At 43.4% G+C, this 20,557-nt stretch overlaps 1 protein-coding gene across 7 annotated transcripts in view; it reads right to left on the minus strand.

Annotated features, from left to right (window-relative positions):
- Positions 1–20,557, minus strand: part of STN1 (STN1 subunit of CST complex) — a 48,764-nt gene that overhangs the window by 9,997 nt on the left and 18,210 nt on the right. For 3 of the 7 annotated variants that reach the window (XM_024734890.1, XM_024734894.1, XM_024734889.1), the window contains 5 exons: positions 19,813–19,936; positions 18,516–18,690; positions 13,557–13,679; positions 11,091–11,163; positions 2,352–3,118 (listed from right to left, as the gene is read on the minus strand). In XM_024734890.1, the coding sequence (XP_024590658.1) occupies positions 2,961–3,118; positions 11,091–11,163; positions 13,557–13,679; positions 18,516–18,690; positions 19,813–19,936 (653 nt within the window). In that variant the 3' untranslated portion in view covers positions 2,352–2,960. Of the gene's footprint in view, positions 1–2,351; positions 3,119–11,090; positions 11,164–13,556; positions 13,680–18,515; positions 18,691–19,812; positions 19,937–20,557 lie in introns of those variants that run through there. The other 4 variants (XR_003001798.1, XM_024734893.1, XM_024734895.1 and 1 more) reach the window with 2 other exon arrangements.

Below are 20,557 nucleotides of genomic sequence, written 5' to 3' on the forward strand. Positions count from 1 at the left end.
TCAGAGATATCTCAGTGGAAGGGTGAGGGAGCAGAAGTATTTATACCCCAGGTCCCACTGGCTGAGACTGCCCCTGGTGGGTGTTAATTCTGAGTACTTCCAGCCTGAACAGCCTTCCAAGACATTGGAGAAAGTCCCCCAGGAAAGAGAGGCAGCTATTAGCAGGTGGAGGGCAGCCAGACACACACATAGAAGTGGTATTGCTTGGAAGATGTGCCAGGCACAGTAGGAAACAAAACAGAGAAAAAGTTCTGCCCTCATGGAGCATTTTTTCTATTAGGGAGAATAAATATTGAATAGTAAGCAGGGTAAGTAAGAAACGTATGGAATGTGTTCCACGGTGACAAGGAATGTGGAGAAAAATAAGTACTGTGGAGTTCTGGGGAGGAGGGAGAAGGGGTTGGTTGGCAGGCCTCACTGAAAAGGTGACACTCAAGGAATGACCCAAAGGAGGGGAGGGGGAAGCCCACCACATGGTTATCCAGGTGAAGAACATTCCAGGCAGAGGAAACAGCAAGGCCAAAGGCCCTGAGTCAGGAATGTCTCTGGCGTGTGTGAGGAACAGCAGGGCCTGAGAAGCTGAGCAGAGAAGGGGAAATGGCAGGAGAGGAGGCCCTGCAGAGCAGAACCCTGGTGACACTGTGCTACCTCAGGTGCCGGAAGCAGAGGACAGCAGAGTCTGAGTCAAGCTGTGCTGCTGTGCTGACAGTGAACTGAGGGGGGGCCAGGGGCGCAGGGAGGGCAGCAGGAGGCCCCACAATACCCCAGGTGGCGGCGGCGGAGGAGTGAGATGCTGCCGCCATTGTGCGCAGGTCGGATGTGGGGTGTGAGAGAAAGGAGTCAACGGGTTTGGCCTGAGCAACCTGAAAGATGGAGCTGCCTTTTCCTGAATCAGGGAAAACTTCAGAAGAAGCACATTTGGGGTCAGGGGTGGTAGGGGGCCTGGCTTTGGGCATCTTATGTGTGTGATGTCTGTTGGACACCTAAGTAGGACTGTCAGCAGAAGGCTGAGTGTAGCTCAGAAGTTCGAGGAGCTCCGAACTGGATGTAAACTGGGGAGTTTGTCAGCATACAGATGATCTGAGACTGGCTGAGATCCCCATGGGAGCAAGCTAAACGGAAAAGAGGCCTGGGACCAAACCCTAGGAGTGGAGTGGTCAACTGTATGTACGTGTATACACACTACATTTATACAGATGGATATGCAGAAACACGCTCTCTGTTTAGATATATACATACACACACAGGTAGTTTCAGATCAGTGGTATTATATAAACAGATCTCAATTTTCTTCCCACTAAAACTCAATTTTCTTCCCACTAAATCTACTGGGAATCCTGCTCCATGGTGAAAATATCTGTCTGCTCCATTAAATTAATGGCTGCATAGTATTTCATAGTGTACATTACCATAATTAATTTTCCTCTATAGACAAATATTTTTCCCAATTACAGAATTTTAAATTACACAGCAATGGGCATCGTGTGCATTCATCCTCTCCCATCTATGTGACCATCTCCTTGGGATAAACCCTAGAAGTGGGGCAGCTGTGGGCAAGGATGTGCCCTTTTTATGTTCTGGTGCAAGACTCCTTCCCGGCAGCTCCAGTCATCTGAGATGTATTCAATACGGATCAGCTGCCGACCTTACGGAAGAACTACTAGGATGTCATTCCAGGTAAATTCTGTTCTACAGGGACCCTTCTCAACACGGGGCAGCTTTCTGGGTAATCGCTGTTAGGAACCAGGCACAGAGGTTTAGGGCAAGTCAGAAAAGTCCAAGACAGGAAGCAATCTGTCGGTACTAGCTTTTGGTCTGACATATGGAGCTACAGCCAATTTCTAAGTGTAAAGCCACTCCATTTCCACACAGAGCAGCACAACGCACCAGGCCTGCAGGCTCTCCAGCAGAGCCATTAAAAGCTTATCACATCAAGTGCAAATGCAGCAGCCAAAGGCAGATGTGCCTTTTGTGAAATGACTGGAATTAACGCCATGTCTTCCTCCGAACTTTGTTTTCGCTGGCTGGATTTGTCATCGTCCTGTAAGAACAAGCCTAGTACATACCCCGGATTTTTTCCCTTTACCTTGCTGTTCCGAGCAAAAGCATGACCCATCACCTGTCTGGGCAAATACTGAGTGTTTGGATGTTGTCAGGACATCCTGCACGTTCAATGGTAACCTTGAGAATAACATCTACCACTGCCAAGTAATTGGTCAGCAGCCTCTGCCAAGAACTTCAGGGTATTAAGGGATAATGCATTTAGTCACAGTGTCCTCAAGCACAGGGAAATGTACTGAAGCACCTTTTGATTCAGAAGGAAAATAAGGAAAACGACAAATACAGAGCCATGCCTTGGATCCTGTTTATTCCTGTCGATGCGTTGGTCTGTAGACAGAATTCAACCCAAGACTCTGGACCCATCACTGGTGTTCGACCCACAGAAACTGTAGGTCAGCGACACTCATCCAGGGAGAACTAGTCCGCTATACCAGGTTCTTAACCATCAACATACACCAAGAAAGTACATGATAGTCTGAAGTTTTAAAAAGTGTCTGAACTTGTGATCTGTATGCTCTTCAGCTCCCGCAGTACGAGCGCCTTTTCCACGGGATGCCCCTTTACCACAACAGAGCTTCCAACCAGTTCTGCTATCAACAGTTTCTTCCTCTTCTGCTCTGTGAGTGATGCTTGGTCCAGCCAGGAGGCCAATGAGAAGGGTTTTCTTGTATGTCGTGGCTGAGAGAAGTCTTTTCTCCCAGGATACAGCAGGCAGAAGGCAGCCTCCAGAATTCATACCAAGTTCCATTCTTCAAATTACCATATTTCATAGTTTATTATGAGATAATTGCCACCAGGCCTATAAGCCTCAGCACCATGTTAAAATCAGAGCCCGGGAGTGAACGCCACCTGTTTTCTCCTCCTCCCCCGCTCCACTCGTGCTGCCTGCCGGCCTCTCCTCAGAACGCAGTGTAGTAGTTCCCTGTGGTGCTGACGATGTCACTCTGGTCCTCCAAGAGCTCCAGCACCTGCCGCAGGACAGTTTCACTCAGGACTGGGCTGAGGCTCAGGCGAGCACAGGCCAGGATGTGCAGGAAGTGGCAGCCCTTCTCCACGTCTGCAGGAAAAAGGGAGTTGGCTAAGCTTGGACACACCTGTCAGACCCTCCTCTCTCTCTCCTGTCCTCTCCTCTAAATGGAAGTCCTTCTTCAGAGTTCCTGGATCAGAACCTGCAGCTTAATAAGATCCCCAGATGATTCTTATGTACATTTAAGTAGGAGATGCACTGGTCTAGCTTATCAGTGAGAACGAACCAAAACACCTGTTCTCAGGTCTGTGCCATGGACCACTGCTCGGGGATGCAGGCCTTCAACCTTCCAGGATTCCCAATCAATAATTTTATACTCATAACCCAGTGGGGATTTAGTGCTTGGTAGGCTTTTTTCTCTAATGAAGTTACATGTACGAGCACGTGCATTCAGTTCTAACCCCCTAGCTTCCCAGGCGGGAGCCCTCTTGTGGCTGACAGCAGAGCCGGCTTGCAGCAGCCTCCAAATTCCTTCTGTAACTCCTGGACGGTGGGACTGCGGTGGTGACCTTTGGCCTGTTCTCACTCTTCTCTGCCTAGGCTTCCAAAAAGTCTGCCTGTGACGGCTGTATTCTAGGAACCTCTCACCCTCTACCCAAAACAAGTGAGACCATTCGTAGCAGTCCAGGACGAGTGGCCGCTTTCCTAGAAATCAATGATTTGGAGTAGTGGTGGTCATACTGAAGTTGTGACCATTAGAGGATCATGAAATCAATTTAGTGGGTTGTGGTTAGCATTCTTTTCTTACCAAACAGACTAGAATATGAGATTACAGAATGTATTGCCTTTCAGGTACGATAAACATTGAGAAACTTTATATTCAACTATACATGCATATGTATAGTTGAAATAAAATTTATAATCAAATTATATAATTTCCTAGGTGATGATGTAAAATTTATTTGTAACATCGAGTCAAAGTCAAACCTCATTCCTGGAAACAAACCCTCCCCAGTTTCCACCAAAGCCCCATTCACAGGGCCAGGCCTCTCACCGCCATATCCCCAGCATCTGGCCCACTAGTGCTCTGCACAGTCACTGAATGTTGTTTTCAGGTGATAAAATGCTTTAGGCTCCAGGAAAATCCTCAAAGAGGGGTTGTGGTGATGGGCAAAGCATGCTTGAGATTCTGTGCACCTTTGTGGCTTTGGGCAAGTCACTGCATCTTTAAGCCTCAGTTTTCTGACCCATGGGGAGTGGGGCTGGGGGGCACCTCTGAGGTCCTTCCCAGCTCTAAGGGTCAGGGATGCTCACAGGCAGTGGTCCTGGGCTAACAAAGACCTGCAAATTCTGACCTCTAGTGGCTAGTCAACTCATTGTTCCTCCCGACTGGGTTACTGTTGGGAAACTCGCCACCTCCCCTGGTCTCCACATTTCCAGGCTATTTCTTCAACATTCATTCGATCAAGATTCCCTGAACACCTACTACATGTGCAGCGCTGAGCAAGGAGGAGCAAGTACAGAGTGCAGACAGAGAGCTGACTCTGGAGTCCAAAGGACCCGAATAAAAATGCTGGCTCTATGACTGGGGCAAAGTGGTCCAGGTCTCTCAGTCCGCATCCTCATCTGTTAAATGGGAAGAAAAGCACCCACTTCACTCATGGTTGTGTGGGTGAAAGGAGACCCATGGTGGGGGCTTCTTCCATGGAGAATTACTATGATTCTATCGTCATATCCATAACCTAAGAAGATGCACATAACCTTGTCCCTGCTCTAAAGAAGCTTTGACTCTTCCCGAGAGGAAGGGTTGATGACGGAGGGTGAAGGACTCCAACCAGACTGGGCTTGCACACAGCAGAGAGGAAGCCCTGGGAATTTCAGCACTGCTCGGCTTGTGATCTTAGTTCTTTTAAGACCTGGGTGCTCAGGCTCAGGGCTCAAGGTGACTTACAGGCATATGTGGTCAGCAATGCTGACTGACCCAAAGGCCTTAAACTAATTCTTCACAAAGGCCATTCTGCCGTCGAGGGTTGCCTGGTAAGGCTGTTCACTAAGTGACCTTCCATTCACGTGGGGAGAAGGATTGGTGTTAGTTCTTTAAATGTTTGGAATTCACCAGTGAAGCCATCAGGTCCAAGGCTTTTCTTTGTTGGGAGATTTTTGATTATTGATTCAATCTCCGTACTATGTATCTATTCAGACTTTCTATTTCTTCAGGATTTAGTCTTGGTAGGTTTTGTGTTTCTAGGAATTTCCATTTCACCTGGTTATCCAATTTGTTGGCGTACAATTGTTTACAGTACTTTGTTATAATCCTTTTTATTTCTGTAGAATCAGTACTAATGTCCTCATTTTCATTTCTGATTTTAGTAACTGGAGTTTTTTCTCTTTTTTCTTAGTCTACCTAGCTAAATGTTTGGCAATTTTAGGGATCTTTTCAAAGAACCAACTTTTGGTTTCATTGATTTTCTCTATTGTTTTTCTATTCTCTATTTCATTTATTTGTGCTCTAATCTTTATTATTTCCTTCCTTCTGCTAGCTTTGAGTTACTTTCTTCTTCTTTTTCTAGTTCCTTAAATTGTAAAGTTCTATAAGTGTTCTTAGCTATACAGTTCCCCTCATACAAAGCTCTTCTGTGTCCTAGAAGTTTTGGTACTTTGGAATTTTGTTTTCATTCATCTCTAAGTATTTTCTAATTTCCCATATGATTTCTTCTTTAGTCTACTGGTGAAGAGTGTGTTGTTTAATTCCCACAAATTTGTTAATTTTTCAGTTTTACTTCTGTTATTGACTTTTAACTTCAGAAGATGCTGGTTGGAGAAGATACTTTGTATGATATTTACCTATTAAAATCTATTGAGACTTAATTAATGGTCTCTCCTGGAAAAGGTCTCACGTACATGTTGTATGCTGTATGTATGCTGTTGTCAGGTAGTCTTTTGTGTGCGTCTGTTAGATCTAGCTGATTTATTGTGTTATTTAAGTCCTCTATTTCCTTACCTTCTGTCTAGTTGTTCTATCCGTTATTGACAGTGGGATACTGAAATCTCCAACTATTATCATAGAACCACTTACTTCTTTCAATTCCGTCAGTTTTTGCTTCATATATTTTGACGGTCTGTCATTAGGTACAAAATGTTTAAAATTACTATGTCTTCTGGCTGTATTGAACCTTTTATTAATATATAATGTCCTTCTTTGTCTCCTGCAACATTTTTCTTATTTAGTTATTTATTTATTGGCTGTGTTGGGTCTTCATTGCTGTGTGCAGGCTTTCTCTAGTTGTGGTGAGCGGGGGCTACTCTTCGTTGGGGTGTGCAAGCTTCTCATTGTCGTGGCTTCTCTTGTTGCGGAGCATGGGTTCTAGCCGCGTGGGCTTCAGTAGTTGTGGCACGTGGGCTCAGTAGTTGTGGCGCATGGGCTTAGTTGCTCCGCAGCACGTGGGATCTTCCCGGACCAGGGATCGAACCCGTGTCCCCTGTATTGGCAGGCGGATTCTTAACCACTGCGCCACCAAGGAAGCCCTCTTGCAACATTTTTGATTTAAAATTTATTTTGTCTGATATTAGTATAACTGCCCCTGTTCTCTTTTGGTTACTATTTGCATGGGATATATTTTTCTGTCCTTTCACTTTCAACCTATCTGTGCTTTTGGATCTAAAGTGAGTTTCTTGTAGTTGGCATACAGTTGGAGTTCTTGGGGTTTTTTTTTCAATCCATTCTGCCAATCTCTGTCTTTTGATTGGAGAGTTCAATCCATTTACATTTAACCTAATTACTGATAAGAGGGACTTACATCTGTCATTTTGCTATTTGTTTTCTATATGCCTTATAGCTTTTGGTCCCTCAATTCCTGCATTACTGTCTTCTTTTGTGTTTAGTTGATTTTTTTAATAGTGAAATGATTAAAATTTCCTTTTGTGTATATTCTAGAGCTATTTTCTTTGTGGTTACCACAGGGATTACATTTAGCATCCTATAGTTATAACACACTAATTTGAATTTATTCTAGTTTAACTTCAATAATATATAAAACCTCTGTTACTTCTCCTTTGCAGCTCTGTCCCCACCCCTTTCAGTTGTTGATGTCACAAAACCACAACTTTATACACTGTGCCCAAGAACACAGACTAATAATTCTTTTAAGTGTATTAGGCTCCTAAGATTCTTGGTTTACAGGTTATTTTTCTTTTAGCATTTTGAATATATCAGCCTACTGCCTTCCAGCCTCCAAAGTTGCAGATAAGAAATCTGATCATCTTACTGATGTGACAAGTTGTTTTTCTCTTGTAGCTTTCAAGATTCTTTCTTTTGTTTTGACTCTCAAAAGTTTGATTATAATGTGTCTTGGTGTGCTCTCTTTGAGTTCATCTTAACTGGAGTTCACTGAGCTCCTTGGATGTTTATATTCATATCCTTCATCCTATTAGGGCCGTTTTCAGCCATTATTTCTTCAAATATTCTCTCTGCCCCTTTCTTCTTCTGGGACTCCCACAATGCATATGTTGGTCCATTTGATGATGTCCCACAGGTTATTTAGGTTCTGTTCACTTTTCTTCAGATTTTTCCTGCTCAAATTTGCCTTTGAATCACTGGTAAACTTTTCACTTCAGTTACTGTACTTTTCAGAATTTCTTTTTGGTTTCTTTTTAGCTTTTGTGTCTCTGTATTGATATTTTCTATTTTGTTCACCCATCATTTTCTTAAGCATCTTTAAGACAACTGTTTCAGAGTCTTTGGGTAATAAATCTGCCATCAGGTCTTTTTCAGGGACAGTTTCTGTTGCTTATTTTTCCCTTTGAACGGGCCATAGTTTCCTGTCTCTTTGAATGTCTTTCGTTTTTAGTTGAAAACTGGACATTTGAATCTAATAATGTGGTAACTCTGGAGATTAGATTCTTCACCTTCTGTGGTGTTTGCTGCTTTTTGTTATTGTTTTTATTTTTTTGGTTGTTGTAGGCTGTTTCTGTGCCAAGGAGCAGCCTGAGATGGAAACCTAAGGTCTTCTCAGGTCTATTTCTGAGCCTGTGACTTTCCCTGGGCATGTGTGGTCGCTTTCTAATTTTACCCATATATGCAGGTGCTTTTGAATGTTCTAGTCTTTCTTTTCTGGCTCCAAAAGGGGTAAAAAAGAGAAACGAAGGGGTTTAAAAAAAAGGGTGCCAGTCTTTTAAATCTCCTGGAAGTCACTTCAGCTGTTGGGTGAGCAGCTTACAACAATGGGAGGAGGTACAACAATGGCCACCCACCTATCTGCCTGCACCTCTGTGATCAGAAGCAGCAACTGGTGATCAGAGCACAAATCCCTGATACATGGAGGACTGGGTCCTTTTGTCCCCGCTAGCTCCCACAAGCTCTGTACAAACTGCTCCAGAAACACATGCACAGCCCCCTGCCATGTAGCTGGGGATGGGGGATAAGTAGCTGCTACTAAGATCTGAAAATTGACTGAAATTAACCCCAATTCATTGTCCAAACCTTCCTCTGGAAGTTGCTAACCTTGATAGACTCCAGAGTTCCAAAATAGCTACATCAGACAGATGCAATTGTTGTCTAAGTGGAGGGAAGGATTCTTGGTGTTCTTACTCTGCCATATTCCTAAGAGTTTCACAAAACACCAATTTATTTCATCCTCATAACAACCCACGATGTAGGTACGATTATTATCCCTGCTTTGCGTATAAAGAAACTGAGGCACAGACTTGCTCAAGGCCACACAGCTACAAAGTGGCAGAGCTGGGATTCAAACCCAAGCAAGGTGGCTCCAGAGCCCAGCTCTTCACAACTATGCCATGCGGGCCATCTTCAGACAAACCCTATATCAGTGCTTTAGGGACCGAAAACTGGCCCATGTTTATAATCCTTTCATTATTGTAGGTTTACCCTCTGCTGAAATATTCATAAGTAACTAAAGGTTTTAAGTTCTCCTACCAATCATACTGCCAAGGAAAACTCAATGCTGTGTTTCATACTGAAAGGTTAGAAACAAACTAAAGGTTCAGTAGGAATACTTAAATAAATGGTCGAATATCTATCAATACATATCGTGGAATACTGTGCAGCCATTAAAAAGACAGGTACTTTTACACATACTGTTGCTGAATGGCTGCTACAAGCCAACGTTAGATTTAAAATACAAGCTATAAAACACTGAGTATTGTATGCTAAGCTTTACTTATGTTTTTTAGAAAGGATAAACTATACAAACATGCTTATAAGTGCATATAACATCTCTAGAAGGATATGCCAGAAACTAGTAACACCCACTGCCTTTGGAAAGGGGAACACGGAGCCTGGGGCTCGGTGTTGGGAGGGAGTCTCACTTTTTCTGTGTGTGTTTTTGTACTTTTTGACTTTTTATCCTGTGCATACATTATTCAGAATAATGTTTTAATGTCATAGGTATTTCTTATGAAAAGGGGTGGCTGCAACAGACTCTGACAGTTCCTACAAGGTATGTTTACTGGTATTCTCAGTTACTCATGCTCCAGAATTTGTCTCCTGGGAGTTTACTAGTTCCAGGGAATTGGCTTATGTTTTTTAAAGGCTCCCATTTATAGACTGAGAACAAGAGCCTGTCCACCTTGACACACACACTCACCAAAGCAGAAGCTGGCCTGTGGATTAGAAGTGGATATATAACCTGCCACTTTATAGACCCTCAGGTCACCAAGGCTGTTTGGTTCTCCTAAGAAATGAAGTGTGAATTGCTTTCATTTGCTTCAGCAGGCCCTAGGATCACTTTAATCCACTCTGTTCCTAATACACATCAAAATAAGAGTCTAGCCAGATGGCTTGGGACTACCATGAGTGCAGGAATGTCACCTGGGGACCAGCCTCTCCTCTCATCCCTTCTTGGTTGAAGAATCCCACATTTCACAGCTCTAAAAAGCTCCTTAAATTGTGGATAGGTGGTTTTTCCCCCAACTAAAGGATATTTATCCTTCTTGTTCTGAATGAAGTGAACAATAGTTAGAAACCTTGCATTAAAATAAGAGATTGCTTTCAGTTTATTTTAAGACCTGTTGTCACACCACTCTGGGAGGTGACTTCATGGGTCCTTAAAAGCTAAATAAGGCTGCATACCATAAACACCAGGGCTGGAGATCTGGTCCAGCTCCACCTGCTGACTCAGCCTGGAACAGGTCCAGGCCCCAGGGATATATGGGCTTTAAGGACTGGAGGTGGACCTCCTGGGAGAGAAAGAAAGCAGAATGAGGAGGCCTGTGCTCACTAACAAGCCTTTCCACTTTCCTTCTGGCGTCATTTGTTGACATATGCCAACATTTGTTAATAGCACATGTTTGCAAAAGGTAGACTTTGAAAAGTCACCTTTAAGAGCGATCAGTTTACACAGGATTTAAACATAGGACTTATGCTTTCTTCTCTTTCTAACTAGTATGAAAATGGTAATGTCTGTTATCAGAATCTCTACAGTTTGAGTTTCTAACCACTAGGGGCTGATCTAACTCCACTAAAACCAACTATTTTCTCAACCATTTCTTTTGCAAATTATCAGGTTTCAGGATGACTGAATTACACTGTTCACAAACTGTAATGTCTAGAACCATTCCTCCCAACGTTGAAGGGCTTGATGTTAGAAGAGAGGAAAATGTCAGGTTTGGGTTCAGAGACAAGAAGGAAGAGTGGAACAAGAAATAACACAAATTACAGAGGACACGAAACCAGAAGGATGTTAAAAAGTCCTAGCGTAACAGCTGACCTTGCTGTATCAGAATCACTTGAGGAGCTCGCCTGTCTAGCCCCCATCCCAGCCCCTAGTGAATCAGAATCCCTAGGGGTGGGACCTGAGTATTGTATGTTCAAAAAAGCTCCAAGGTTGACTCTTACGTGTGGCCCATGTCAGAACAACTGTGCAAGGCTAACGCTCACTTTAGGAAGGAGGAGTCTGAGGCTCAGAGAGGGCAGGTATCTTGACCAGTCATGCTTCCACGTTGTTACTGGGAAAGGTCCCAGGTTTCCTGACTCTCCATCTAGTGCTCTCCGGGAGGGAACAGCCCCCTCCAGGGCACCGAGACACATGTACATTACACCACTTACGATTTGGTTTCTGGCAGTCTTCTTGAATGATCTGGTGGATCTTTCTGTGTAATTCTTTGTCTTCTCTGGTTACCTAAATAGGAAAAACAGTTCGGAAAGAAATGTTAAGTAAAACAGAGGTTGTGTCATCCAGACACCCAAATTAGTCTTTAGGATAGTTTCTAAAGATTTCATAACAATCCTCATCCCTACACCAATAGAGTGTCGCTTTTGATACGTGGCCAGCTGTCAAACCAGTTCTGTCCCTAAGTAGCTCACTGCTCTGAAGTCCACCCACAGGCATATTCCCTCGGGAGGTGGTTTACGGGGGCCATGATAGAAAGAAAAGCTGGAATCCCTTGCTTTCAAGGAGCAACTTTCATCTTAAATATTCATAACACATTCATAAAATTTCTCTTATTCATTATATTCTTGAGGGAGGCACAAGTGATCAAACCCGAGGACTCTTTCCTCTTGTGTTTCTTGTTTTCTATCTTGGGTTTCACATTCCTTCACCCAACCATAGGGGAAAAAAACAAAAGAAATAAAACTGTAAGGCAAAGCTAGCAAGAGAGTAAATCTAGTTTATGAATGGAAACACTGTCTGTTCTCAAAGGCAAACATAACCAAGGTTCCTTTCTCAGCCAGCTCCAGTAAGAGGGAAGCAGCCATCAAATGGGTTTCACCTTCATGTTCAACAGTAAATCTAAAATCAAAGAGAAAGAAAGGAAAAAAGAGGAAGAAAGGGGAAAAAAGGAAGAAGGAGAAAAAAAAAAAGTATGCAAACAAACACATATGTCAGGATGCTCCCTGGACTGAGGGACTTGGAATGAGCAGATTTAAGAATGGGGATTCTGATAAGGACCCTTCTCTGGACTTACAGGGTGTTGGGAAGATTAAGTAAGGTAATGTGGGAGAGCTGCTGAAAGCTGGAAAGCACTATACAGAGAAAAGATAACTCTGTCCCTGAGGCAATGCCCTCAGGAAAACAGAAACCTAGGAGCCAGGGTTGAGGTAGCAGTGGGGAGTGAAGTCAGAGAAGGGGGGTGGCTCTGCTGAGGAAAGTAGAGCTATTAGAGCTGGATCACCCCATTCCAGCTCAGACTGATTCACAGGAGGAAGTGCCCCAGCCCTGCCACACCTCACTCCTGGACTGCTGTTCCTCAGGAAGAGCAGCTTCCTACTGACCCAGGAGGCCACGCAGAGCCTCCCGGGGGGCGATGTGAGGGTGCGGGTGGGGGTGGGAGGGTGTTAGGGTGAGTTGCCCAGCATGAGCTTCTCCAACCCCACAAGAAGCAATCAGCTCCCACCAGGCCTGCCCATCCTGGGAGGCGGTGGGGGGGTGGGGGGCTGCCCTCACCCTTATACGGAATGGAATACCCTTTTCAGAAGTTATTTAAATAGTATTTAAAACATATCTTAATTTTTTAAAATGTTCTAAAATGGGGAATCACTAGACTTAATCAACATCAAGAAAATGTCCTATTAAGGAAAGCTTCCCCTCGGGAATCATGCCTGTAAAGAATGAGGCTTCTGGGATCTCCCAGAGTTCTGATCTGTCTTCAGGAGAATCGCTCACAGCTGAAGCTACATCTATGCTACTAAAGTGGACATCAATATCGATAACATCAGTATCAGCTTGGTTCCTCCCATATTAAAGGTAGGCAGTGAGAGGTGAACTTTTAACTCAGAGTATGAGGTAGGCAAACACTTGTACCCCTGATGGGAATGTTAATTGGCACCACTTTTGAAGGAGGCAATCAAAAGCTTAAAGGTACATGCCCTTTACTCCAGCAATTCCTCTTTTAAGAGTCAATCTTATGGAAATACTTACATAAGTCCGCAAGAAAACAGACATAGCAACACTATATGTGAGGATAAGAGTTGGAAACAATATAAATGGCCATCAGAGATAAGTGGTTAAACAATTTATGGCAAGTTCCCACAATATGGAAAACCATGCAGATGTCAAAAAGAATGAGACAGATTTATAAGGACTAATATGGAAAGATGACTGTGATGTGCTATTCTGGCATCCCCCAAAGTTGCTGAGCATTATTTAGAGCAGTGGTTCTCAACTGGGTCAGGGGACACTTGGCAATGTCTGGAGACGTTTAGGTTGCCACAATTGGGGGTGCTGCTACCGGCATCTAGTAGGTGAAGGCCAAGGATGTGCCAAACATCCTACAATGCAAAGGACAACACCCCACAACAAAGAATCATCTGGCTCAAACAGTGCTGAAGTTGAGAAATCCTGATTTAGAGGAAGATCACATCTTTTTGGTAACAGGAGCCTATATTTACGTGTGTGCCAAAGGATGTACTGTTAAAAGCGGTATCTTGAGGAAAGATAAGGGCCAACTTTCACTCCTTACTTTATGTACCTCCTAATGACGGATTTTTAAAAAACAGGAAACAAACAATCCTAAGTAATAAATATATTTGCAATTGAAGCTAAGAAAAAAAATTAAGTTGCAGGTCTCTTACATAGAACAGGTTATCAAAACCACCATCTTTCTGGAAAACAAGTCCTTCTTCCTGCAGCAGCTTTATAGCATTCCTAAATATACTATGAATTGCCTTGGAAGTGGTGTCATTCTTAAAATCCATCTGTAGGAAGAAAAAAAGGAAAAAAAAATAAAGGAAGAAAAGAAATAAGTCCCATCTTACAGCACTTGAGGGCAACTCCCTAGACCAACTGGTTATAAATTCACCCAACAGGCTTTTTAATCTACTGAGTCAAAAAGATTCAGGTATGCACGGGCCTAGGTATGCATGGTATTTAAGGAGGATTGGGAAGTTTGCTCTGGCAGAATCACACTCGATAACTGTTCCACACCTTGGTTATGATTTTTTGTTTGTTTAGTTCATTTAACTCAATGATACAAAATGGAAATATCAAAATGACAATCTTTGATTTATTTTTTTATACAGAGCCAAAAATTCTATACCTACTGGCTCACTTTTTTCATTAAAATTGTGGCCATATATAAAACTTCTTCCTACGGACATCAAAAAATTTTACACACATTGAAATAATAAGTTGGGGATTCCAGCACATAGAGAGTATTAAATAGACTCCTTATTTTAAATGGAGGACAGTGGAGACAAACAGCTGTGCAGAGATCTGTCAAAGGGGAGGGTCCATGGGCTGAAGGTGGACAGTGCCCTAGGGGAAGCGAGAACACCATGAGGAAGGGCCCTCTGCTGCTGTCAGTTTGCTCTCTCCTCAATTTCAGTATCCCTTCCCTTCTCTAAGAGTCAAGTTTGCCTAGAGAGGTTACCAGGTCATCCTACTTCTTATTTCAAGGAGGCCAGGTTTTCAGCTATGTCCTACCATGGTTAACTAGGCTGTGTGCTTCTTGAGTTGGGGACTCATCTCGGCCACCTGCTCCCTGACACACAGTGGGTGATGGAGAACATATGTGTGCAATCAGGGGAAATACCCCATATAGGTAGGCGATATCCTCCTAATTATTCCATTAGGGATTTTCAGTTCATTCCTAAAACAAAGGAAGTGTAAGTAATAAGTGTCCTTCAAGGTACAGATCCATTTGTAATGTGACAGAAATACATCAAGATACTAGAAAGATCAGAGTGCCAAAGAAACGTGGCAAAGCTTCCAAAAGAGTGTTTGAAGGCACAGTCCTACTCCTCTAATGGAAGGTCCTTATGGAGGCTGTCTGGGGCAGCACTCACAGAAGCTGAAACAGAGTGGGCCTGGGATTTGCTAATGACATTCCCACAAAGTGACAGGGAGAGGCCAAATGGCCTCAAGTATTGACAGCTCCATCCTGAAAGAAATCTTCGCTTTCTAGAAGAGGCCTCCCAGACAGGCACTGTTTGAGTCTAACAGATCTTGGTGATGTTTCACAAATGTGCTCTCCTGAGCTGAACAGGAGAGACTAACGTTCTTAATTAATAGCCTAGGTTTTTCCTCAACAGAACAGGCCTGGAGAACCTGGCCAGTAGAACAGGAGGGCCTGAGAGTTGACAAGCACTCCAGGTTATGACAGCACCCATTCTAAGGGAGAACAGGTTGAGAAATATTTGATGACTCCCACGGGCAGAAAAGCTATCTGGGTGTGTTTAGAATAAACACCTCTCCCAGCGATCCTCAGTCACATATCTTTTTATTCAGGGGGGCTTGAGGCAAAGCTGTTTTTAATTTCATACTTGAGTGCTCTCACTTAGGAAAAGAACGCTCAACCCAACACAGGCTCCCCTACATGACTTTATAACTACTTCATCTTCATAATTCTCAGGACATTCGTCTTCTTTGGTCAATTTAATATAAGGATCCTAAGGGTCGAGTTTATTATGTCTCTTCCCAATATAGAAATAAATTGGAAACTGACTAGAAATGTTGTTGCACGATTATTCCTGTCATTAAAAATGGTTATCCTCAGACCATACAGAAAGCCTGGTTCCTCCTCCCAGATTTCAGTCAGATCGAGCAGCAGGAAGAGAGGGTGTGAGGCCTGGGAGAGTAAAAGCAGTTTCAGCTGTGAACAAGGAGGACCCAGCAGAAAAGACTCTCTGTAAATATAAACAATATGTGAAGCTTCCTTTCTAAAAACATTTGCCTCAGCTGAACTCAGGACATAATTCCCTGCTGGTTATAAAGACACAGTCTCAAGGATAAAGCCTCCAATCGTCCCTCTAGCTAGTAGCTTTTCCTGGCCTGAGATGTATGTCTTTCTTGTCTTTTTCTGAAGAGCAATGACAGACTCATCCCATTCAGGAAACCGAAACTGTTCAGAAACAAAAACAGTGACCAGCTGAACAGGCTGAGCCTTAGTGGGCCTCTCCTTGTGGCAGGTCAGGAACTGGGTGGATCTCTGAAATATATATATAGTCTTCATTCCCAAACAAACTCAACATTTATCGAGTTGTCAAAGAAACAATGGTTTTGCAAGGTTTGTTTATCATGTTTCTGGATTTGCTAAAAAGGGCCACTGTGGAAAAAAAGAAAATGGGAAAACATTCAAACCCACTCTCCCCAGCCTCTAAGCTAAGACAACATCACAATGATTTATTTTGTTAAGCTTTCATCTGTATGACTACAGAAAGTGCCAAAGGATCTAAGGTTTCACCATCGTTGTAAAGCATCCTGGGTCTCCCAGGCTCTATTAAACAGAATTCAATTTAATGACACTGACCCCCCCAACCAGAGCCATGTGAGGGAATAATTCATAACTGACGGAAAAGTAGTTTCCAAAGACAAAACAGATATACTGCCATATTCATTTCTTTTTAAACATACAGCACTGGGCAGATACAAATTTCTTTTCTAAGCATTCTCAAAAAGATATCACACCAAAAGTCCTCCCTGGAATGTTCTGAATGGAGGGGCCTTTTAGTCCTCAATTCTCCCTACTTAATTATCGCAGAAGAGCTGGCTCACAGGAAGATGTGGTCTTTGCTAAGCTTCAACGTTTCCTTCTAAACATGCCAAGAGAGTGGTCAGAAGTCCTGGGAGGCCAAGTTGGCACTGAGCCTCCTCTAAATGATTAAATGGGAAGAAGGTCACTCCTGCTGTCAGTGGACAGCTGGGGAGCTACAACTGTGCAGAAGCAATGGTGGCACAGAACAAAGCGGCCAGTCCTGACCCTCCCCACCTCGGTGTTTCCTGAAACAATATCCCTCACCTCCATGTATGAAATTGCGGGTCACTGGGCACACAGCCTGGTGACAGGAAGAGATAATCAAGTTCACGAATGAAACTGAGAAGCAGTGGTCATGCTTAGGAGGTCGGGACAGAGACCTGGTATCTGTTCCACCAGAATCACAAAGCATAATTATGTTACCTCACAAGGGTACTCATGGCAGCCCTGGTGGTAATGGCAAAAGACTAGAAAACATCTAAACAGTCCAGGAATGGAGAGACCCCTTAAGGAAATTATGATACACATAATAAAAGATTATTATAGAGTGGCAAATATGTAAGTATGGCTGGGAAAGGACCTATAAGACATGCTGTCCAATGAAAACCTAGGTAGATATAGTGTTTAGTATGATACCATCTGTGTAAAAAAGGGGATACAACTACTTCTAGTTTATAGATGCAGATTATCTCCAGAAGGATACTCATGAGATGGTGCTCGTCTCTGTAGAAAGGGGATGAGGAAGGAGGATGGGAAGGAAACTTAAAAACTAGACAGTTTCCTGGACTATTCGAATTTTTATTTTTTTATCTATTTTTGTTTTCTCGTTTTGTTTTTTGGCTGTGCCGCACAGCTTGCAGGATCTTAGTTGCCCGAAAGCAGTGAAAGCACCGAGTCCTAACCACTGGACCACCAGGGAACTCCCAGACTATTTGAATTTTTAAAAGTTTTCATTCCTTCAATCAACAAATAATTGTGGAGAGCGTACTTTATGCCAACCATGTTCTAGGCCCTGTTCTAGAGAGCAAAGAATGAGACAGACAAAGGCTCTGCTCTTAGAGAACTTAAATTCTGGTGGGGTAATAGGCACACAAAACAAATAAATACCAGTGCTATCACGAAATGTGGAAACAGAGTGATAACACAGTGAGGAAGCTGGTGGCTATCAGAGCAGAAGGTCAGGGAGGGCAAGAAGGTGACATTCAAGCAGAGATCATTCCCAGTGGAATAAATGAAATAAATACAAGTCGTGTTACAGCAACAAAAAAACTAAGGAATTGCAATGAAAAGGAAAGCCTAAAACCAAAGTCTCAGATAATTCTTAATTCCAAGCAAATAAGTAAACACCAAACAACTTGAGTTCACCTCTAACACTATGCGTGTTAAAAAATGAGGACAGGGCTTCCCTGGTGGCGCAGTGGTTGAGAGTCCGCCTGCTGATGCAGGGGACACGGGTTTGTGCCCCGGTCTGGGAAGATCCCACATGCCGCGGAGCGGCTGGGCCCGTGAGCCATGGCCGCTGGGCCTGTGTGTCCGGAAGGATGAATAAAAAACTACTTGAGTATTCCCTGCAATTTTTACTTATAAACCAGACTGAATACAACTTGATCTTTATTCAAACTCCTAAGATATGATAGATCAACCTTATTCTGGAGAAGACAGAACAAGTCATTAAAAACCTTGGTTCGAGTTCAAGAATCATCTTGCTGATCAAAAAATAATCTTGGAAGGATAATTTTAGCTCTTCTCATCTATTTCCCCCTCAGTTGGTTCCTGCTGACATTAAATACCCATCTCAGTGAGTACTAAGTGCTATGAACCTTATTTTTTTTTCTACCTGAAGATTAAGCTTTATGAGATTAAGGAGGGGAAAAGGGCATGCATGTGCATTCTTTCAAATTCTCAGTGGTCAGTGACTTTTCCAGAATAGAATCAACATAACCTCTATACTCCGGGTACACCCTGTGAGTCTCAATGCCACAGTCATGTCCACCCACACCCTCCACCTGCAGATGTGGGGCAGGGGCCTCGAATTCTCACATGGTCATGCCGCACTTACTCGCCCGGAGCAGTCGCTGTGAATCACAGGCTGGTTGGCAAGGGACAGCAGGGACTCCACCGTTTCCAGCTCCTGCTGGTAAAAGGTTTGCACTCTGTTCTCCACAAGGAATTCTTTGACTTTTTCACTCAGCAGATACGTGAGACTGTCAAGGTCCAGGGTGCCTGGATTGCTGCTGGGAGAAAGTTTTAACAAGCCCTGCAGAAAACTGTTCCTTTTGTTCCTTTTGGATGCATGTAAAACTGAAACAGCTAGCAAGTGCAATACTATACTGATGCATGTTTTTGACATAAGGAGCAGTTCACCCAGTGAACACTGTGGTTGTTTAAAAGGATGAGGCAGAACTACAGGAACTGATATTCGTGATAGATTTAGAAAAAAGTCAAGCCGCAGAATAGTATGTGAGGGACGGTGCCATTTTTGTAAGGAAGCAAAGGACAACCCACAAAATACGTGGGTGGATATTCATGCTTGTGTATGCAACTGAAGAAAAACGTCTAACAGGATACACACATCAACCTCTGCACAGTGGTAACCTCTGGGAATGGCACTGAGGCGGGAGACAGGAAAATGGAGAACTTCCACGTTTTACTTTATACAGGTCTACAGTTTGGGGTTTTTTTAATATAATTTTTTGGAATATGTAATCTACAAATATTGAATATGTTTAAAAAATGGAAGGGTACGTGGTGAAGAGTCTCCTTTCTATCCTCCTTCCAGTCCTCCTCCCACCACGCCCCCCTCGCCGGCAGCCACTATGATTATTTCTGTCTCCTCTGAGCTATTTGAGGCGTATAGTAACAAATATACATATATTCTTACTCCTCCTGTTTATTTTTCCATCCCTGAAAGAGAATAAAATCATCCCTGGTTGAGAGCGACTGGTATTGTCTCTTTGATTATGATGTGCCTTTTGGTGCAGTTTTCTTCACGTTTCTTGCCTTGGGGTTCACTGAGCTTCTTGGATCTGTGAGTTTACAGTTCTCATCAAACTTGGAAAATTTTTATCCATGATTTCTTTCAATATTTTCTCTCTGCTCCCCACTCCACTCCTTCGGAGACTCCAATTACACATATATCTTCCTTACCAAACCTTAGAACACCTGCACTATTAACACCTTCACTTTACAGGTGAGGACACTGAGGCATCCAGAGCGGGGACACACTTACCTGGAGCCCCACAGTGAGTGAGTGGACAGTTCAGGATTTGGACCCAGGCCCACCCCAGAATCTGGGATCCCACTGGTTGGCCTCATTGCTGTGGTCACATCCTCGGCAGTCATAGTCCAGAACTTACCTCAGTGCCTCTTCTTTCTCTAGGGCTGGGCTGCGGAAGGGCTGGTCATAAACTTTCCTGTAGATGGTGGGCAGCTCAAGCATCCTTGCGATTTGAATGTTGTACACTGGATCATCCACTTTATCTAACAAGCCACAGGGGAGAGCAGGCCACAGAAATTACACTGAGATTAGTTCTTTCCCATGTCCAGACTGCTGCCAGAACAGTAAACGGAGCACTTGGTGGGTCTCCTTCCTCAAGGATGCCCAGGATCACAGTCTAAATGCACTGAATGGTTCCCAGTCATCCTGCGAGAGGGGATGCGATACCCTAAGTGACACAGGCATGGCCAGAGGAGACCAGGGCTAGGGAAAGCGCATGAGTGTATTCACTGATCTGGCACAACTGGGCTGTCCTTGAGATTTCCAAGGACAAACCAGCCAGAGCGGTGCAAACGGCACCACTCAGACGACAGAGAACTGTCACACTTTTGATTAGTTGTTTTCTTTCAAAGTTAATGGACTCAATGGTGTTCAAGAAATTTCCATCATTTTGAAGACTATGAACACTCTTCCCTAAATGGATTCACACTCAGAGACTCTACTATGGTGTCCAAATGTTGAATAAAATTTGTCAGCCATATACCATGAATCACTTGTTTTCTTTCCCAATTTATTTATAGTGACCTCTTCAAAATAAAATTAAGAAATGCTACTTTTCTAAAGAAAGCATGTTGTTCCTTCATTAGAGTTAAATCTTTTTATTT

The sequence above is a fragment of the Neophocaena asiaeorientalis genome, unplaced genomic scaffold (genome assembly GCF_003031525.2).
Source record: "Neophocaena asiaeorientalis asiaeorientalis breed wild unplaced genomic scaffold, Neophocaena_asiaeorientalis_V1.1 scaffold240, whole genome shotgun sequence".
In the NCBI taxonomy this organism is placed as follows: Eukaryota; Metazoa; Chordata; class Mammalia; order Artiodactyla; family Phocoenidae; genus Neophocaena; species Neophocaena asiaeorientalis.